Source organism: Sorex araneus, chromosome X (genome assembly GCF_027595985.1).
Source record: "Sorex araneus isolate mSorAra2 chromosome X, mSorAra2.pri, whole genome shotgun sequence".
In the NCBI taxonomy this organism is placed as follows: domain Eukaryota; kingdom Metazoa; phylum Chordata; class Mammalia; order Eulipotyphla; family Soricidae; genus Sorex; species Sorex araneus.
Window position 1 is genome coordinate 230,388,763 of NC_073313.1, and position 12,596 is coordinate 230,401,358.

Genomic DNA, 12,596 nt, shown 5'->3' on the forward strand with positions numbered 1-12,596 from the left:
ACAATAAGTCATATATTATAATATAATATAAATATAATATAAAATTTCAAATTATTTTTATGTTGTCTTCAGAATTTGGTACATATTTTGCACTTGGAGCTAATCTTGGGCCTAACAATGCAGTGAGCAAGATATGTGTCTTGCATGAAGCTGATCTGGGTTCAGTTTCTGGTAACGCATATGGTCCCCAAAGTCCTCACCAGGAGTGATCCTTGACATGGAACAGGAGTAAGCCCTAAGCACAACAGGGTATGATTCTCAAACAAAAGAACATACAAAACCAAGCAAAACATCAGACTAGACCCATTTCAGAGTGCTTAATAACCACAGGTAAACAATGGCTACTGTCATATTGACTGTGATCACTGTTTAAGTAGAAAACAATGAATTTGGGCTAGACATTTGGATATGGTAACATCAGTGAGTATGTAAGACAAAAAATGAAAACTTGAATATTAAATTTTATTAAGAAAAAGATCAGCATATATAGGAAAATAAGATGTAAAAAATATTTTTAGAACAGTATCATGAAAAGAAGGGCAGAAAGAGTTTCAGAGTGTGTTAGATGAGCTGGTCTTACTAAACATCCCTTGGGAGGCACCCTTATTCCCCACCCACACACAAAGTAGATTCTGGCTAAAAATGAAATTTAAAAGCATTGTTACTTTACTACCTCATCCCTGAAAACCAGGAGAAAAAGGAGAATGAAAAGTTTTTTTTTTTAAATACCATTATATATTAAACAAGGATATGATCTACATATATGTAAACAATGCAGAATGTCTTACAGATACTGTGCAATTTAGATTAGCTAAGGAAAGATTATGAAACCTCCTCCGACATCAGGAAGGATACAAATTTCCCTGAGTTTAGTGTTCAGAAAGACCTATTCCCAAATCCATTAAGAGTGTTTGGAGGTGGGGCTGGAGTGATAGCACAGCGGGTAGGGCGCTTGCCTTGCACGAGGCAGACCCAGGTTCGAAACCCAGCATCCCATATGGTCCCCTGAGCACCGCCAGGAGTGCATGAGCCAGGAGTAACCCCTGTTCGTCGCTGGGTGTGACCCAAAAACCAAAAAAAAAAAAAAGCATTTGGAGGCAAAAGTAGAAATATGGGAAGATACACAAATAAATCAAAGAAAATGTAAGATGAAACTTCAATAAGAGTCGTGAACAAATATTTTAATTTTAATTATTTTGTGTGGTGCTGAGTATCAAGCCCTGGGCCTCACATATTATATACATGTAACCCCACCAGGTGCTCAGGAGGTGCTCAGGAGGCCTGGGGACCATTCTGCCAACTAGATTAGTGTCCAATGTAGGGGCGTAAGGATGCAGCGCTGCTTGGGCATCCTGGTACTGGACATCACCTGGGACCGTGGAAGTGCTTGCAAGGCAGGCTAGACCAGGAAATGCTTGAGAAAAGCATGTGTTGCTGGGGATTAAACCCTGGGTTGGCTGGATTCCAGGCATGTACCCAACTGCTGTACATTTTCTTGCCCCTTACAAATATTTTTTTAAGAAGAAAAAAATGCCTAGCTAGATTGGAGTGAGTTCACGTGGCTAAACACATGCTGTGCATATGGGAGACCAGGGCTAGATCCTTGGCACATGGTCCCCTGAGTACCGCTGGATGGTTTCCCACCAGAGCTGGGAGTAGTCTCTGAACTCTGCTAGGTGTGATGCCAACCTTGCCCCCCACTGCTCCCCCAAAGAAAGAAGTATTAGTAGGTGTACTTAGTTTAATACTAACACATACCTCTGGAACTGAAGCTTCCATCAAAGACAGTGGAGGAACACATCCACCATCTTGTGCAATTTCTACTGGCTGATAAATAACCTCAGAAGGTTGCAGATACAAGAATGGAGCAGAAGACGTAGGAGACTGAAACAGAAAATCTCATTTTAAATTCAAATATGATTATTAATTTGAATTAAACTGAATGATATTTATAAATCATAGAAATGTTTTAAAATTCTTTTTTCAGAAATAGCATAGTACCTTAGCAACAAAAGAGAAATTTTAGGTTGTTATAAATTCCAATTTTATAAGTATCACTAAAGAACTTTGTCATGGTAAATATTAAGTTTTTAGTGGTTCAGAACTTCATTCATAAATTGAAATAATTATATTAAGCTCACTATTAAGGTTTTAATAGCATAATATATCAGCATAATCTTCCCCAGGTAAATGGGCAATTTCATTAAACAATTTTTTGGTGCTCTACTATTTATAATGATAATCAAAAAAATGAATTATTTAGAAACAAAACTCAGGCTGAAGCAAAAACAAGTAATGTCAATGCTAAATTTTCTGGTAGTACTAATGGTAAAAAACAATTCCCCATGTTTATACAGCACCCATTTATAAAATGCTTTAATTTAAAATTATCTCATTTTAGTTTCACAAAAAGTATGTGAAGAAATGGTGATCAACTGCTACAGATATAGTTAATAAATAGAAAATAAAGATGTTAAGTTGACCCAACATTAACAATTGTGAATTTTTACAATAGATAAAAAAGCTAGTATTTACCTGAGGAACACCCCACTGCCACTGTCCTGGTAGACACTGGGTAGGGGCCTAAAATGAAAATAAAAAAGAGAGCCAATTCAGATTAGAAAAAAATGGTACTAGACTCCTGTGCTTTTAAAGTATATTAAAAATTAATTTAAAATGTATCAGATACCTAAATGTTAAGAGCTAATATAAAAATCAAAGGAAAAAACATCGGTATAAATTGTTATGGTGCTGAATTGTGCTATTTTAAAAAACTGTTAACACCAAAAGTACAAGCAACCAACAAGAAGAGAAACACAACTGACTTTATTAAAATGAAAAACATGGCATGTGGTAGAATACTGCAGTAGCTTAACATGTCTGCCTTGCCAGCAAGTGGTCATTCCACTTGTACCTAATGCCACCCTGGGACCTCTGCTGCCTGAGATCTCCTGCTCATTAAACAGTTCTGACCATACTACAGCTATGTGTGTGTATTCCACAAAAAGGTTGTGACTGTTAATTATTCCACAAAAAGGTTATTCCACAAAAAGGATGCTCCTTCCAGTGAACATCAAAATAAAAAAGATGTGTGAATGCCATGGCTGGAAAGTGTAACCTCTGATGAGCATGTGTATAAGCATCAAAACAAAATGAATGCAAACCTTACTAAGCATTGTATGCAAGCTCCATAACAATTGTGTGACCCTTGGTGAACACTACAGATAAAAATTGGTATCACAGCTCTGTGTGTGTGTGTGTGTGTGTGTGTGTGTGTGTGTGTGTGTAAGCCCTGTTAGCTTCAACCCTTGTTCATTTCTTCAACAACGAAGGGGTAAGGGGAAAGGGTGTATTGAGATAGGAAATAAAAAGGAAACCTATGGAATGGGGGAAAAAAAGGAATAAATATTTGTAGCGGGTTATGACTCAGTGCCAGAGCACACGTGAGACCCTGGGTTCAATCCCAGGTAGTGGGGGGAAAAGCATTTGTGTTGCAAAGAACACCACCAAAGTCAAAATAAAGCCACAGAAGAGGAGAAAATATTTTCAAATTATCTAATATTATGGACTGGAATGAGAGCACAGTGGGTAGGGAGTTTGCCTTGCACAACGCTGACCTGGATTCGATTCCTCGGTCCCTCTCAGAGAGCCCGGCAAGCTACCGAGAGTATCCCGCCTGCATGGCAGAGCCTGGCAATACTACCTGCGGCGTATTTGATATGCCAAAAACAGTAACAACAAGTCTCTCAATGGAGACGTTACTGGTGCTCGCTCGAGCAAACTGATAAACAACGGGACGACAATGCTACAGTGCTACAGTGCTGTGGCAGTTGTCTTTCCCAGAGGGGCATTTAACACTCTCTTCATAATTCTCAGCCCCTCTCGCAAATATCTAATATTATATATTCTAATAACCTAGAATATATAATCAACTCTTATAATAACAAAAAACCCCAAACCTAGTAAGGGGTTTAGGATATGAATAGATATTTCTCTAAATATATATACATGGTCAATAAACACATTACCATATACTCAACATCATTAATATTTGGAATAAACAAATCAAAGTTGCAGTGTGGTACCACTTTATATCTACGAATCTGGGTACCATAAAAAAGCCTGATAAGCATTGGTGAAGATGTAAAAAAATTAGAACCCTCAGAAACTTCTGGTGTAGTAATTTTTTTTTTTTGCTTTTTGGGTCACACCTGGCAATGCACAGGGGTTACTCCTGGCTCTGCACTCAGGAATTACCCCTGGCGGTGCTCAGGGGACCATATGGGATGCTGGGAATCGAACCCAGGTCGGCTGCGTGCAAGGCAAATGCCCTACCCACTGTGCCATTGCTCCAGCCCCCCTCTGGTGTAGTAATTTTTAAAAAACTATTGACACTTTCTCCAAATGTTGGAATGGTTATACCTCTCAGACCTAAGACATAAAAAATAAAAATGTGCATATAAATATGTGTACTTGGGTATTTAAAGAACTTTATAACAGCCAGAGGGAAAATCACCTGAATGGCCAGCATCTGATGGGTAAAAAAAGTCATACATTCATATATTGGGATATTATTTATCCATAAAAACAAAGTTTTGATACATACCAGCATATGGATAAATACCAAGGACATAGTGATTGCATATAATCTCTAAGAAAGAAGCCAGCCACAGAAGACCATATATTGTGGATTCCAACTATATAAAAAGGGCAAATTTATACAAAGTACACTACTGGTTACCCCTTAAAGTTTAGGGGGTATACCGGGCCAATTTCACTGGGGCACCTGAGATGGAGCAGGTGCAGTCTCCCTGCCTACTCCAGATGGAATCCCAGTGACCAAGAGCTTCCACAAGCAAGACCCAGGTATGCAGGTTCCAAGACTGAATCTCCAGCTGCTTGGCAGCAGAGGACCTGGCTGTCCCTCCCCAGGTCCCCACCCGCCTGCAGATTGGCTCTTCTGTCCACAATTTATCTTCGGGCGCCATTTTAGCGCACCAACAGCCCTGGGCCATAGAATCCCAATTGAATACCAAAATGGATTAGTGCTATACAGAGATGTCTCTGGAACCCAACCATTTACGATCTAGAAATTTACATTTACAATTGCACCTGTGTGAGCTCTCATGATATTCAAAATGAGCAATGGAAAATAAATTATCTAGTGTTTTCCCCTTGTAGTTAGGCTTGAATGGTGGTGGGAAATTTCAAGCAAAATGTAATGCCCAAAATTAGAGAGTAGAAATTGTTTGCCATAGAGGCAGGGTGAGGACTGGGATGTGTGTGGGTGGAAAATGTGCACTAGTGGACATTTCATCATTGTATGGCTGAATCTCAAACATGAAAGTTTTGTAACTATCTCATGGTGATACAATTAAAAAAAAGTAATGCGGAGTTCATGCCTAATTCAATCAGCTAATCAATGGCTGAACAAATAGCAGTACTCCTACATTATTAATAAAAATAAATAAAGTTTGGGGGGGAAGACTGCTAATCTAATGCATTATTTTTTCTACTTTGCTTTCTACTGAGTGGTTAAATGTTCTAAAATTGATTAAATGTTCTACTAGTATAACAATGAATAATTTTGATGTTTTAGAAATGGCTGCATAACTGTGAATTTACTAAAAACCCACTCTACTGTCCAACAGGTGAGTTGATGGAATATGAATTATAGTAAAATAAAAATAACATTTTAAGAGAGAAGGACTTGCGGCAAGAAAGCTAGGTTGAGGTTGAGGTATATGCCTTGCATGCAGTTGAAATTCCCATTATCACATATGGGCATCCAGCAGGAATAGTCACTGAGCACTGCTGGGTGTGGTCAAACCCAACCCTCTCCCCTTCAAAAGTTAAATCGTCTAAGGTACTTATTGCAAGGTGACACTATAAAAGGTTTTACGTTCTTAAGATTAGTTTTACTGTTTAATTATATACATTTTAATCATCATTTGTCTCTTTAAAATAAAGTCTTTTATTTCTGAAGTGAAAAAAACAAAGTAATCAGAAGACTGCATAGACCTATCATATAAAGTAAGTTACTATCAACTTTGTGCTAATATTTTAACTACTAATGGAAGACACATTGCTGTGTTAGGATCCCCAAGACATGCTGAAGTCTATGTTCTTTATACCAAATTTAAAATGAAAAGACTCTGTATAATCTCTCAGAAAAAATATTATTGGTTTCTGGGGCACATCTGCATTTGCTCCACTTCTTTGGACTATTTTCCTGCCCCTAAGAAAATATTTTAATAAAAATATTAAATAAAATGACTTACAAGTAGATTTGTTGTCATTGGTAAATGAAATTACTACTTATAAAGGAAAAAATACAAATACTCAAGCTTTGCATTACTTGCTTTGACTAATAAAAACTGATAAAGCTACTAATCTTGAAATTGTAACAAGAAACAAAGATTCTTTTTTTTTAATTTTAAAATTTTTTTAAATTTTACTGGATCATCATGAGATAGTTACAAGCTTTCATGTTTGGGTTACAATCTCACAATGATCAAACACCCATCCCTCCACCAGTACACATTCCCCACCACCAATATCCCAGGTATGCCCCCCCTTTTCCACCCTCCCCCCTGCCTCTAAGGCAGACAATATTCCCCATTCTCTCTCTCTACTTTTGGGCATTATAGCTTGCAACACAGACACTGAGAGGTCATCCTGTTTGGTCCATTATCTACTTTCGACATGCATCTCCCATCCCATCTGGTTCCTCCAGCCATCATTTTCTTAGTGATCCCTTCTCTATTCCATCTGCCTTCTCCCCTCCGCTCATGAAGCAGTCTTCCAGCTATGGGGCAATCCCCCTGGCCCTTGTATCTACTGTCCTAGGGTGTCAGCCTCATGTGAAAAGAACAAAGATTCTTATCCAAGGTGACAATTTTAAGGGAATTACATTTGTAAATATAAGCGAACAATTCATATCTTTCTTTGTAACACTTCTACTCATAAAAAGAAAAAAACCCCTCAGTGTTATCAGGGTCTATCTTTTAGATTTCAACTAGACTATTTGTGTAAGAATAAAATATAGGTTATTTTAGAAAGAACTACAAGTATCAAAGATCATTTTCATTTTAATTTGATGTTTACCTGGTAGTGATATGCTGGTTGCTGATAAACTGGTTGAGCTACCATCACAGGGGAACTAGATATAGAACGCGACTAAACGAGGAAAGAAAAATAAAATCATTTTAGGTAAAAATTTTTCAGGCAGTTTACAAGAAAATTTATCTGGAATTGTTACCTAAATGCCACTCAATTTATGGTTTATGTTTGGAAATATCATTTTTCCATCTCTTAATATAATCAATTCTACCTGTTTATTTAAGTCATCACAGCATTCCTAACTCTATATGATTTCATTTCTAAACTAATCTTAAAACCACCATCAGTAAAGTTTAATTTTAGTCTGAAATGTGCAACCTTAAAAGATTATAACAGTAGGGGCTGAAGTGATAGCACAGTGGGTAAGGCGTTTGCCTTGCACGTAGATGACTGGGTTCGATTCCTAGCATCCCAGATGGTCCCCCGGGCACCACCAGGAGTAATTCCTGAGTGCATGAGCCGGGAGTTTCCGGGTGTGACCCCAAAAGCAAAAAAAAAAAAAAAACCAAACAAACAAAACAAAAAACTTGGCAGGTGAAAAGATTGTAACAGTGTAATTCTAAAAGGAAAATGGCAGCTGAACACTGCCTGCTTCTGTTATGAAGAGTAGTAGATAGCTGATGTTGACATAGCATTTAGGATTGAATGAATCATCATATCTCATTTTCCCACTACTTACAAAGTTAACATTCTATTCATGTTACTTAAAAAGAAAATATATTTATTGAATTATCTGTCAAATTCTATTTGACTGATCTGACATTTAGATGAATTAATCCATCAGTAAATTTGTAAGTTATTTGTTTGAAGAAAGTCCATATGATAGGGGCTCAGAGATATTACATAGGTTAGGGCACATCCCTGATTTGATGCCCTAATTTGATTCCCAGGACCACATGATGCACCAAGCATTTTTGGGTGCAGCCCTTTAGGTCCTTAAGCACCGATTTGTATATGGGCTCTGCAGCCTCTCTGCACTGGCTGATGAGATTTGCCAATATCAGGCCCTTGTACTGAACTGAGAATAACCAGTGGGGCTTCTGGGTCTCCTGAGCACTGCTTGGAAGTCCCCCCACTCAGAGAAGTTTACCTAACATGCACACATCTGATGATTCAAGGCAATGGCACAAGCCATAAGTTATTTAAAAACAGATCATTAAAGTAGGAACATGATATTACAAGACAGATAAAATAGGATATAATGATAACAATTAAAATTATTTCCTAATATGATTTAATTTAACCTTAATTTTTTTTGTGTGTGTGTGGTGCCCAAGACTGAACCAGGACCCCCACACGAGCAAGGGATGTATTCTACCACTGGGCCACATCTGTAACTTTTTTTGCTTTGTTTTGTTTTACTTTTTAAATTTCACTGAATCACCATGAGATAGTTACAAGCTTTCATGTTTGGGTTACAATCACATAATGATCAAACACCCATACCTCCACCAGTTCACATTCCACATCATCCCCCTTTCCCACCCTCCCCCTGCCTCCATGACAGGCAATATTCCCCATACTCTCTCTCTACTTTCGGGAATTATGGCTTGCAACACAGACACTGAGAGGTCATCATGTTTGGTCCATTACCTACTTTTGCATGCATCTCCCATCCCGACTGATTCCTCAGCCATCATTTTCTTAGTGATCCCTTCTCTATTCCATCTTCCTTCTTCCCTCCACTCATGAAGCAGTCTTCCAGCTATGGGGCAATCCTCCTGGCCCTTGTATCTACTGTCCTTGGGTGTCAGCCTCATGTGATGTTATTTTATACTCCACCAAATGAGTGCAGTCCTTCTATGTTTGTCCCTCTCTTTCTAACTCTTTCATGTAGCATGATACTCCCCATGTCTATCCATCTATAAGTAAATTTCATGACTTCATCTCTCCTAACAGCTGCATAGTATTCCATTGTGTAGATGTACCAAAGTTTCTTTAACCAATCATCTGTTCTAGGGCACTTGGATTGTTTCCAGATTACGGCTAATGTGAACAGTGCTGCAATGAACATATAGGTACAGATATCATTTCTGTGCTTTTTTGCATTTTCGGGATATATTCCCAGAAGTGGTATACATCTGTAACTTTTAATGTTCATTTCACCCTAAGGCTGAAGAAAAAAATGTTTTGTACAATTTGTAGACAGTCACACCCTAATAATAAACTAGGAAAAAAATGATGAAATTTATCACAGAAGATTAAAGGAGGGGAAAATCACAGCTACTTAGGATATACAGAAAAAAAACACTAAAATTCAATGTATTTTTATGATAAAAGTCTTAAACTAGAAAGTAATTTTCTTAGAGTGGGTAAACTCCACAGGCTGAGTATACATTTTTTACATTCTGAAGGCTTTGGTTTGATCTTGAGTACCATACTTAAGCACTGAGCACTGAGCACAGAGTTGTCCCTAAGCCACTGAGTGTGGCCCATAAACAGAAAAGGAAAGTAACTTTCCTAATTGATTTAGGGTAAAAATTAAACCAATATGCCTTTGGTCCTTAAAGAATATTTAGCAGTATTTGTGGTTTTCCTAAGTGTATAACATTTCTTGGGTTTTGAGGTCACTGATTTTGTGCTCCCAGAAGAGAGTGACGCAGAGTCTCTTGTCTGCTCACCTAGCTGTCTTCCCTGGGGTCCCTTGGAGAGGATGGGCTCCAACTTCCCTCCCCGCTGAAGACCTCCGGAGCCTAGCCACAGCCATGCTCAAGGCCCCTCTCCACATGTTCGAACGAGCCTCATGCATGAAGGAACCGGCAGAGGAACCCAGGTGTGTGGGACCCGGGGCTGAGACTTCCAAGGCTACTGGGATCGGGACTGGGCCTCCTCTGCCCAGATTTCCCATTTCCCAGCAGCTAGGTGGTCACACCCAGTGACTGCCTTCCACTGTCCCCCACCAGTTGTGTAATTCCATCAACGGCCAACATTCAGAGACTTAAAAGCAAGCTCCCGGAAGCGCGTGGCCGAAAAGTGGCTTCATGATATCTTATAACCTACTTCTTCCTCTGGGAGAACCTGGCAAACTACCGAGAGTTTCCTGCCCACATGGGAGAGCCTCGCAAAGTCCCCATGGTGTATTAATATGCCAAAACCAGTAACAAGCTGGGTCTCATTCTCCTGATCCTGAAAGAGTCTCCAATGCGGCATTGTTGGGAAGGACGAGTAGAGAGAGGCTTCTAAAATCTCAGGGCTAGGATGACTGGATGTTACTGAGACCGCTCGAGAAATTCGACGATCAACGGGATGATGATGATGATGATGATGATGATGATGATGATGATGATGATGATGATGATGATTTTGTGCTCAGAAGTGAACCTTAGTGGTGTTAAGAGGACCACATGTGCTGGGGATTTGAATCAGGTTTGTAGCTGCTGCAGTTATATGAAAGGCACATGCCTTCCCTCCTGTACTAGCTGTTCATTCCCAAATGTGGAACACTTTTAACATTCTACAATAGATAGAAAAGCTTCTCACAACAAAGAATCAACTAAATGTAACAAGGTTAGAAAACTCTGGTTAAGGTTAAAATTATCTTCTAACAAAAACGTCTGTCCATTTGCTCATCTGTCTCTCCATCTACCAATCTCTCTCTCTCTCATCCAATCATCCATCTGTCCCTTAACGGAAAATCACTAAATATGTTTGTTTTTTCAAGAATAAGATGATGGTGACTGATTTGGAAGAGACGTCAAGCCAACAAAACTCCCTGGTACACTGGCTGGTCTTCTGGCTGAAAATTCTGGGGCCTCTCCAGAAGGGCAGAGCATGCCAAGTTCCCACCCTGCAGAAGCCCTGATGACATCCACACTTACACCCCACAGTCTCTGTTATATGAACAGCTTGGCTTGCAGCTTCACGACTTATCTTGGAAGAAATAGCATGCCAATGATGTCCCAGGTACACCAGTCTTCGGGTTAAAAACTCTAGGCCTCTTAGGGAGTTGGGTGGGCTGCTAATCATCCTCGTTCTGCAGATCCTGGAGCTTCTGGAGCGCCAGGAAACATGACATCTCTAAGTTCCATGATACTGACAGCCTACTGGGAGCACAGTAAATTAACAGAAAGTAGCAGAGAAGGCTGCTAAGCTCAATAAGCAAAAACAATAACACAGAAGGCTCAATTAGCAGCAAACAGTTCAGTTAATTCTCAGACAATGACTTTAATAGCACCATTGTGAAATAAAACAACTTTCACACATTTTCTTTTCTGAACAATTTTCTGCTAATTCCACCTAGCATTTTGTTGTAACAAGCAATATAAAAAATAAATTATTTGGGCCAAAGAGACAGTACCGTGGGTAGGGCGTTTGCCTTGAGCGTGGCCGACCCCGATTTTATGTGGCATCCCATATGGTTTCCAGAGCACTGCCAGGAGTAATTCCGGAACCCAGATCCAGGAGTAATCCCTGAGCAATGCTGGATGTGTCCCCAAAACCAAAAATTAAAGTATTTTGTACCTGTTAAGAGGGCAGGCATGGGGAATGTGTGGGAAGCTGGGGACAGTGATAGAGAAAGATCACAATGGTGTTGGGATTGGTAATGGAACACCGAATGCCTAAAAAAACTGTATTAAGAGCAATTTTGTTAACGACGATGTTTAAATAAAGTTAGAAAAAATCAGGTGATGGTATGATAGTGCTATCTCATAAATCAGAGACATTACACCAACTTGAAAAAATAAACAAGCAAAAGACTAAAAATAAACAGAAGCACACCATAACATAAATAACTTTTTAATGAGAGTTTCAGGAATTTCTGATTCAGCAATTAAAATATCAAAAGCATTACTATACCTTAGACTGTTTGGAACTTAAAAAAATTCCATTCATAAATATAACAAACTACTATAATATCTGGGAGTAAATACAATAAAATATATGTGAAATTTTTTAATGGAAAAATGTATTGATGGATAAAGGCTTACATTTTCATGAGTTTGAATAGTTATTATTATACCCAAATTTGTTAGGTTAATCTAAATATCTTATGAAGTTTTCATAGAGTTCAACAAGCCAAATTATAAAATGTATACTAAAAGAAAAGACAGGCATAGGTGAGTCTTAAAGTCTTAAAGACAAAAATTAGAGAACTTCCCTATCATATTTTAAGACTCAGGACATAATAGGAATTGAAACAGAATCGGGAAGAGGGCATAATATGCCAATGAAACAGACTAGAGACCCCAGAAAGAGATGTCCCTTCCAAAAATGTGTTACTTGATAGCAAACTCATTTCACAACAGCAGAAGAGGATGAGGATGGATCAGTCAATAAAATGAATATATAGAATACCTATGCTCTTATGAAAGAACACTGAAATCTAAGTCATGGACAAAAATATTTGTCAACATTAAAATATTTTAATATTTAATTTTAATATTTAAAGTATTTGTGTAGAACAACAACAAAATTATAGTCAATGGATGACCCATATTGGATGTATTAAAAGGAAGAGGGTATTAAAAGAAGAG

At 38.5% G+C, this 12,596-nt stretch overlaps 1 protein-coding gene across 1 annotated transcript in view; it reads right to left on the reverse strand.

The window, feature by feature from the left end:
- Window positions 1-12,596, reverse strand: part of BOLL (boule homolog, RNA binding protein) — a 33,801-nt gene that overhangs the window by 1,876 nt on the left and 19,329 nt on the right. The window contains exons 7-9 of the mRNA XM_004601251.3: window positions 7,108-7,179; window positions 2,536-2,583; window positions 1,759-1,884 (exon numbers count right to left, since the gene is read on the reverse strand). Coding sequence (XP_004601308.3) covers window positions 1,759-1,884; window positions 2,536-2,583; window positions 7,108-7,179 — 246 coding nt within the window. The remainder of the gene's footprint in view (window positions 1-1,758; window positions 1,885-2,535; window positions 2,584-7,107; window positions 7,180-12,596) is intronic.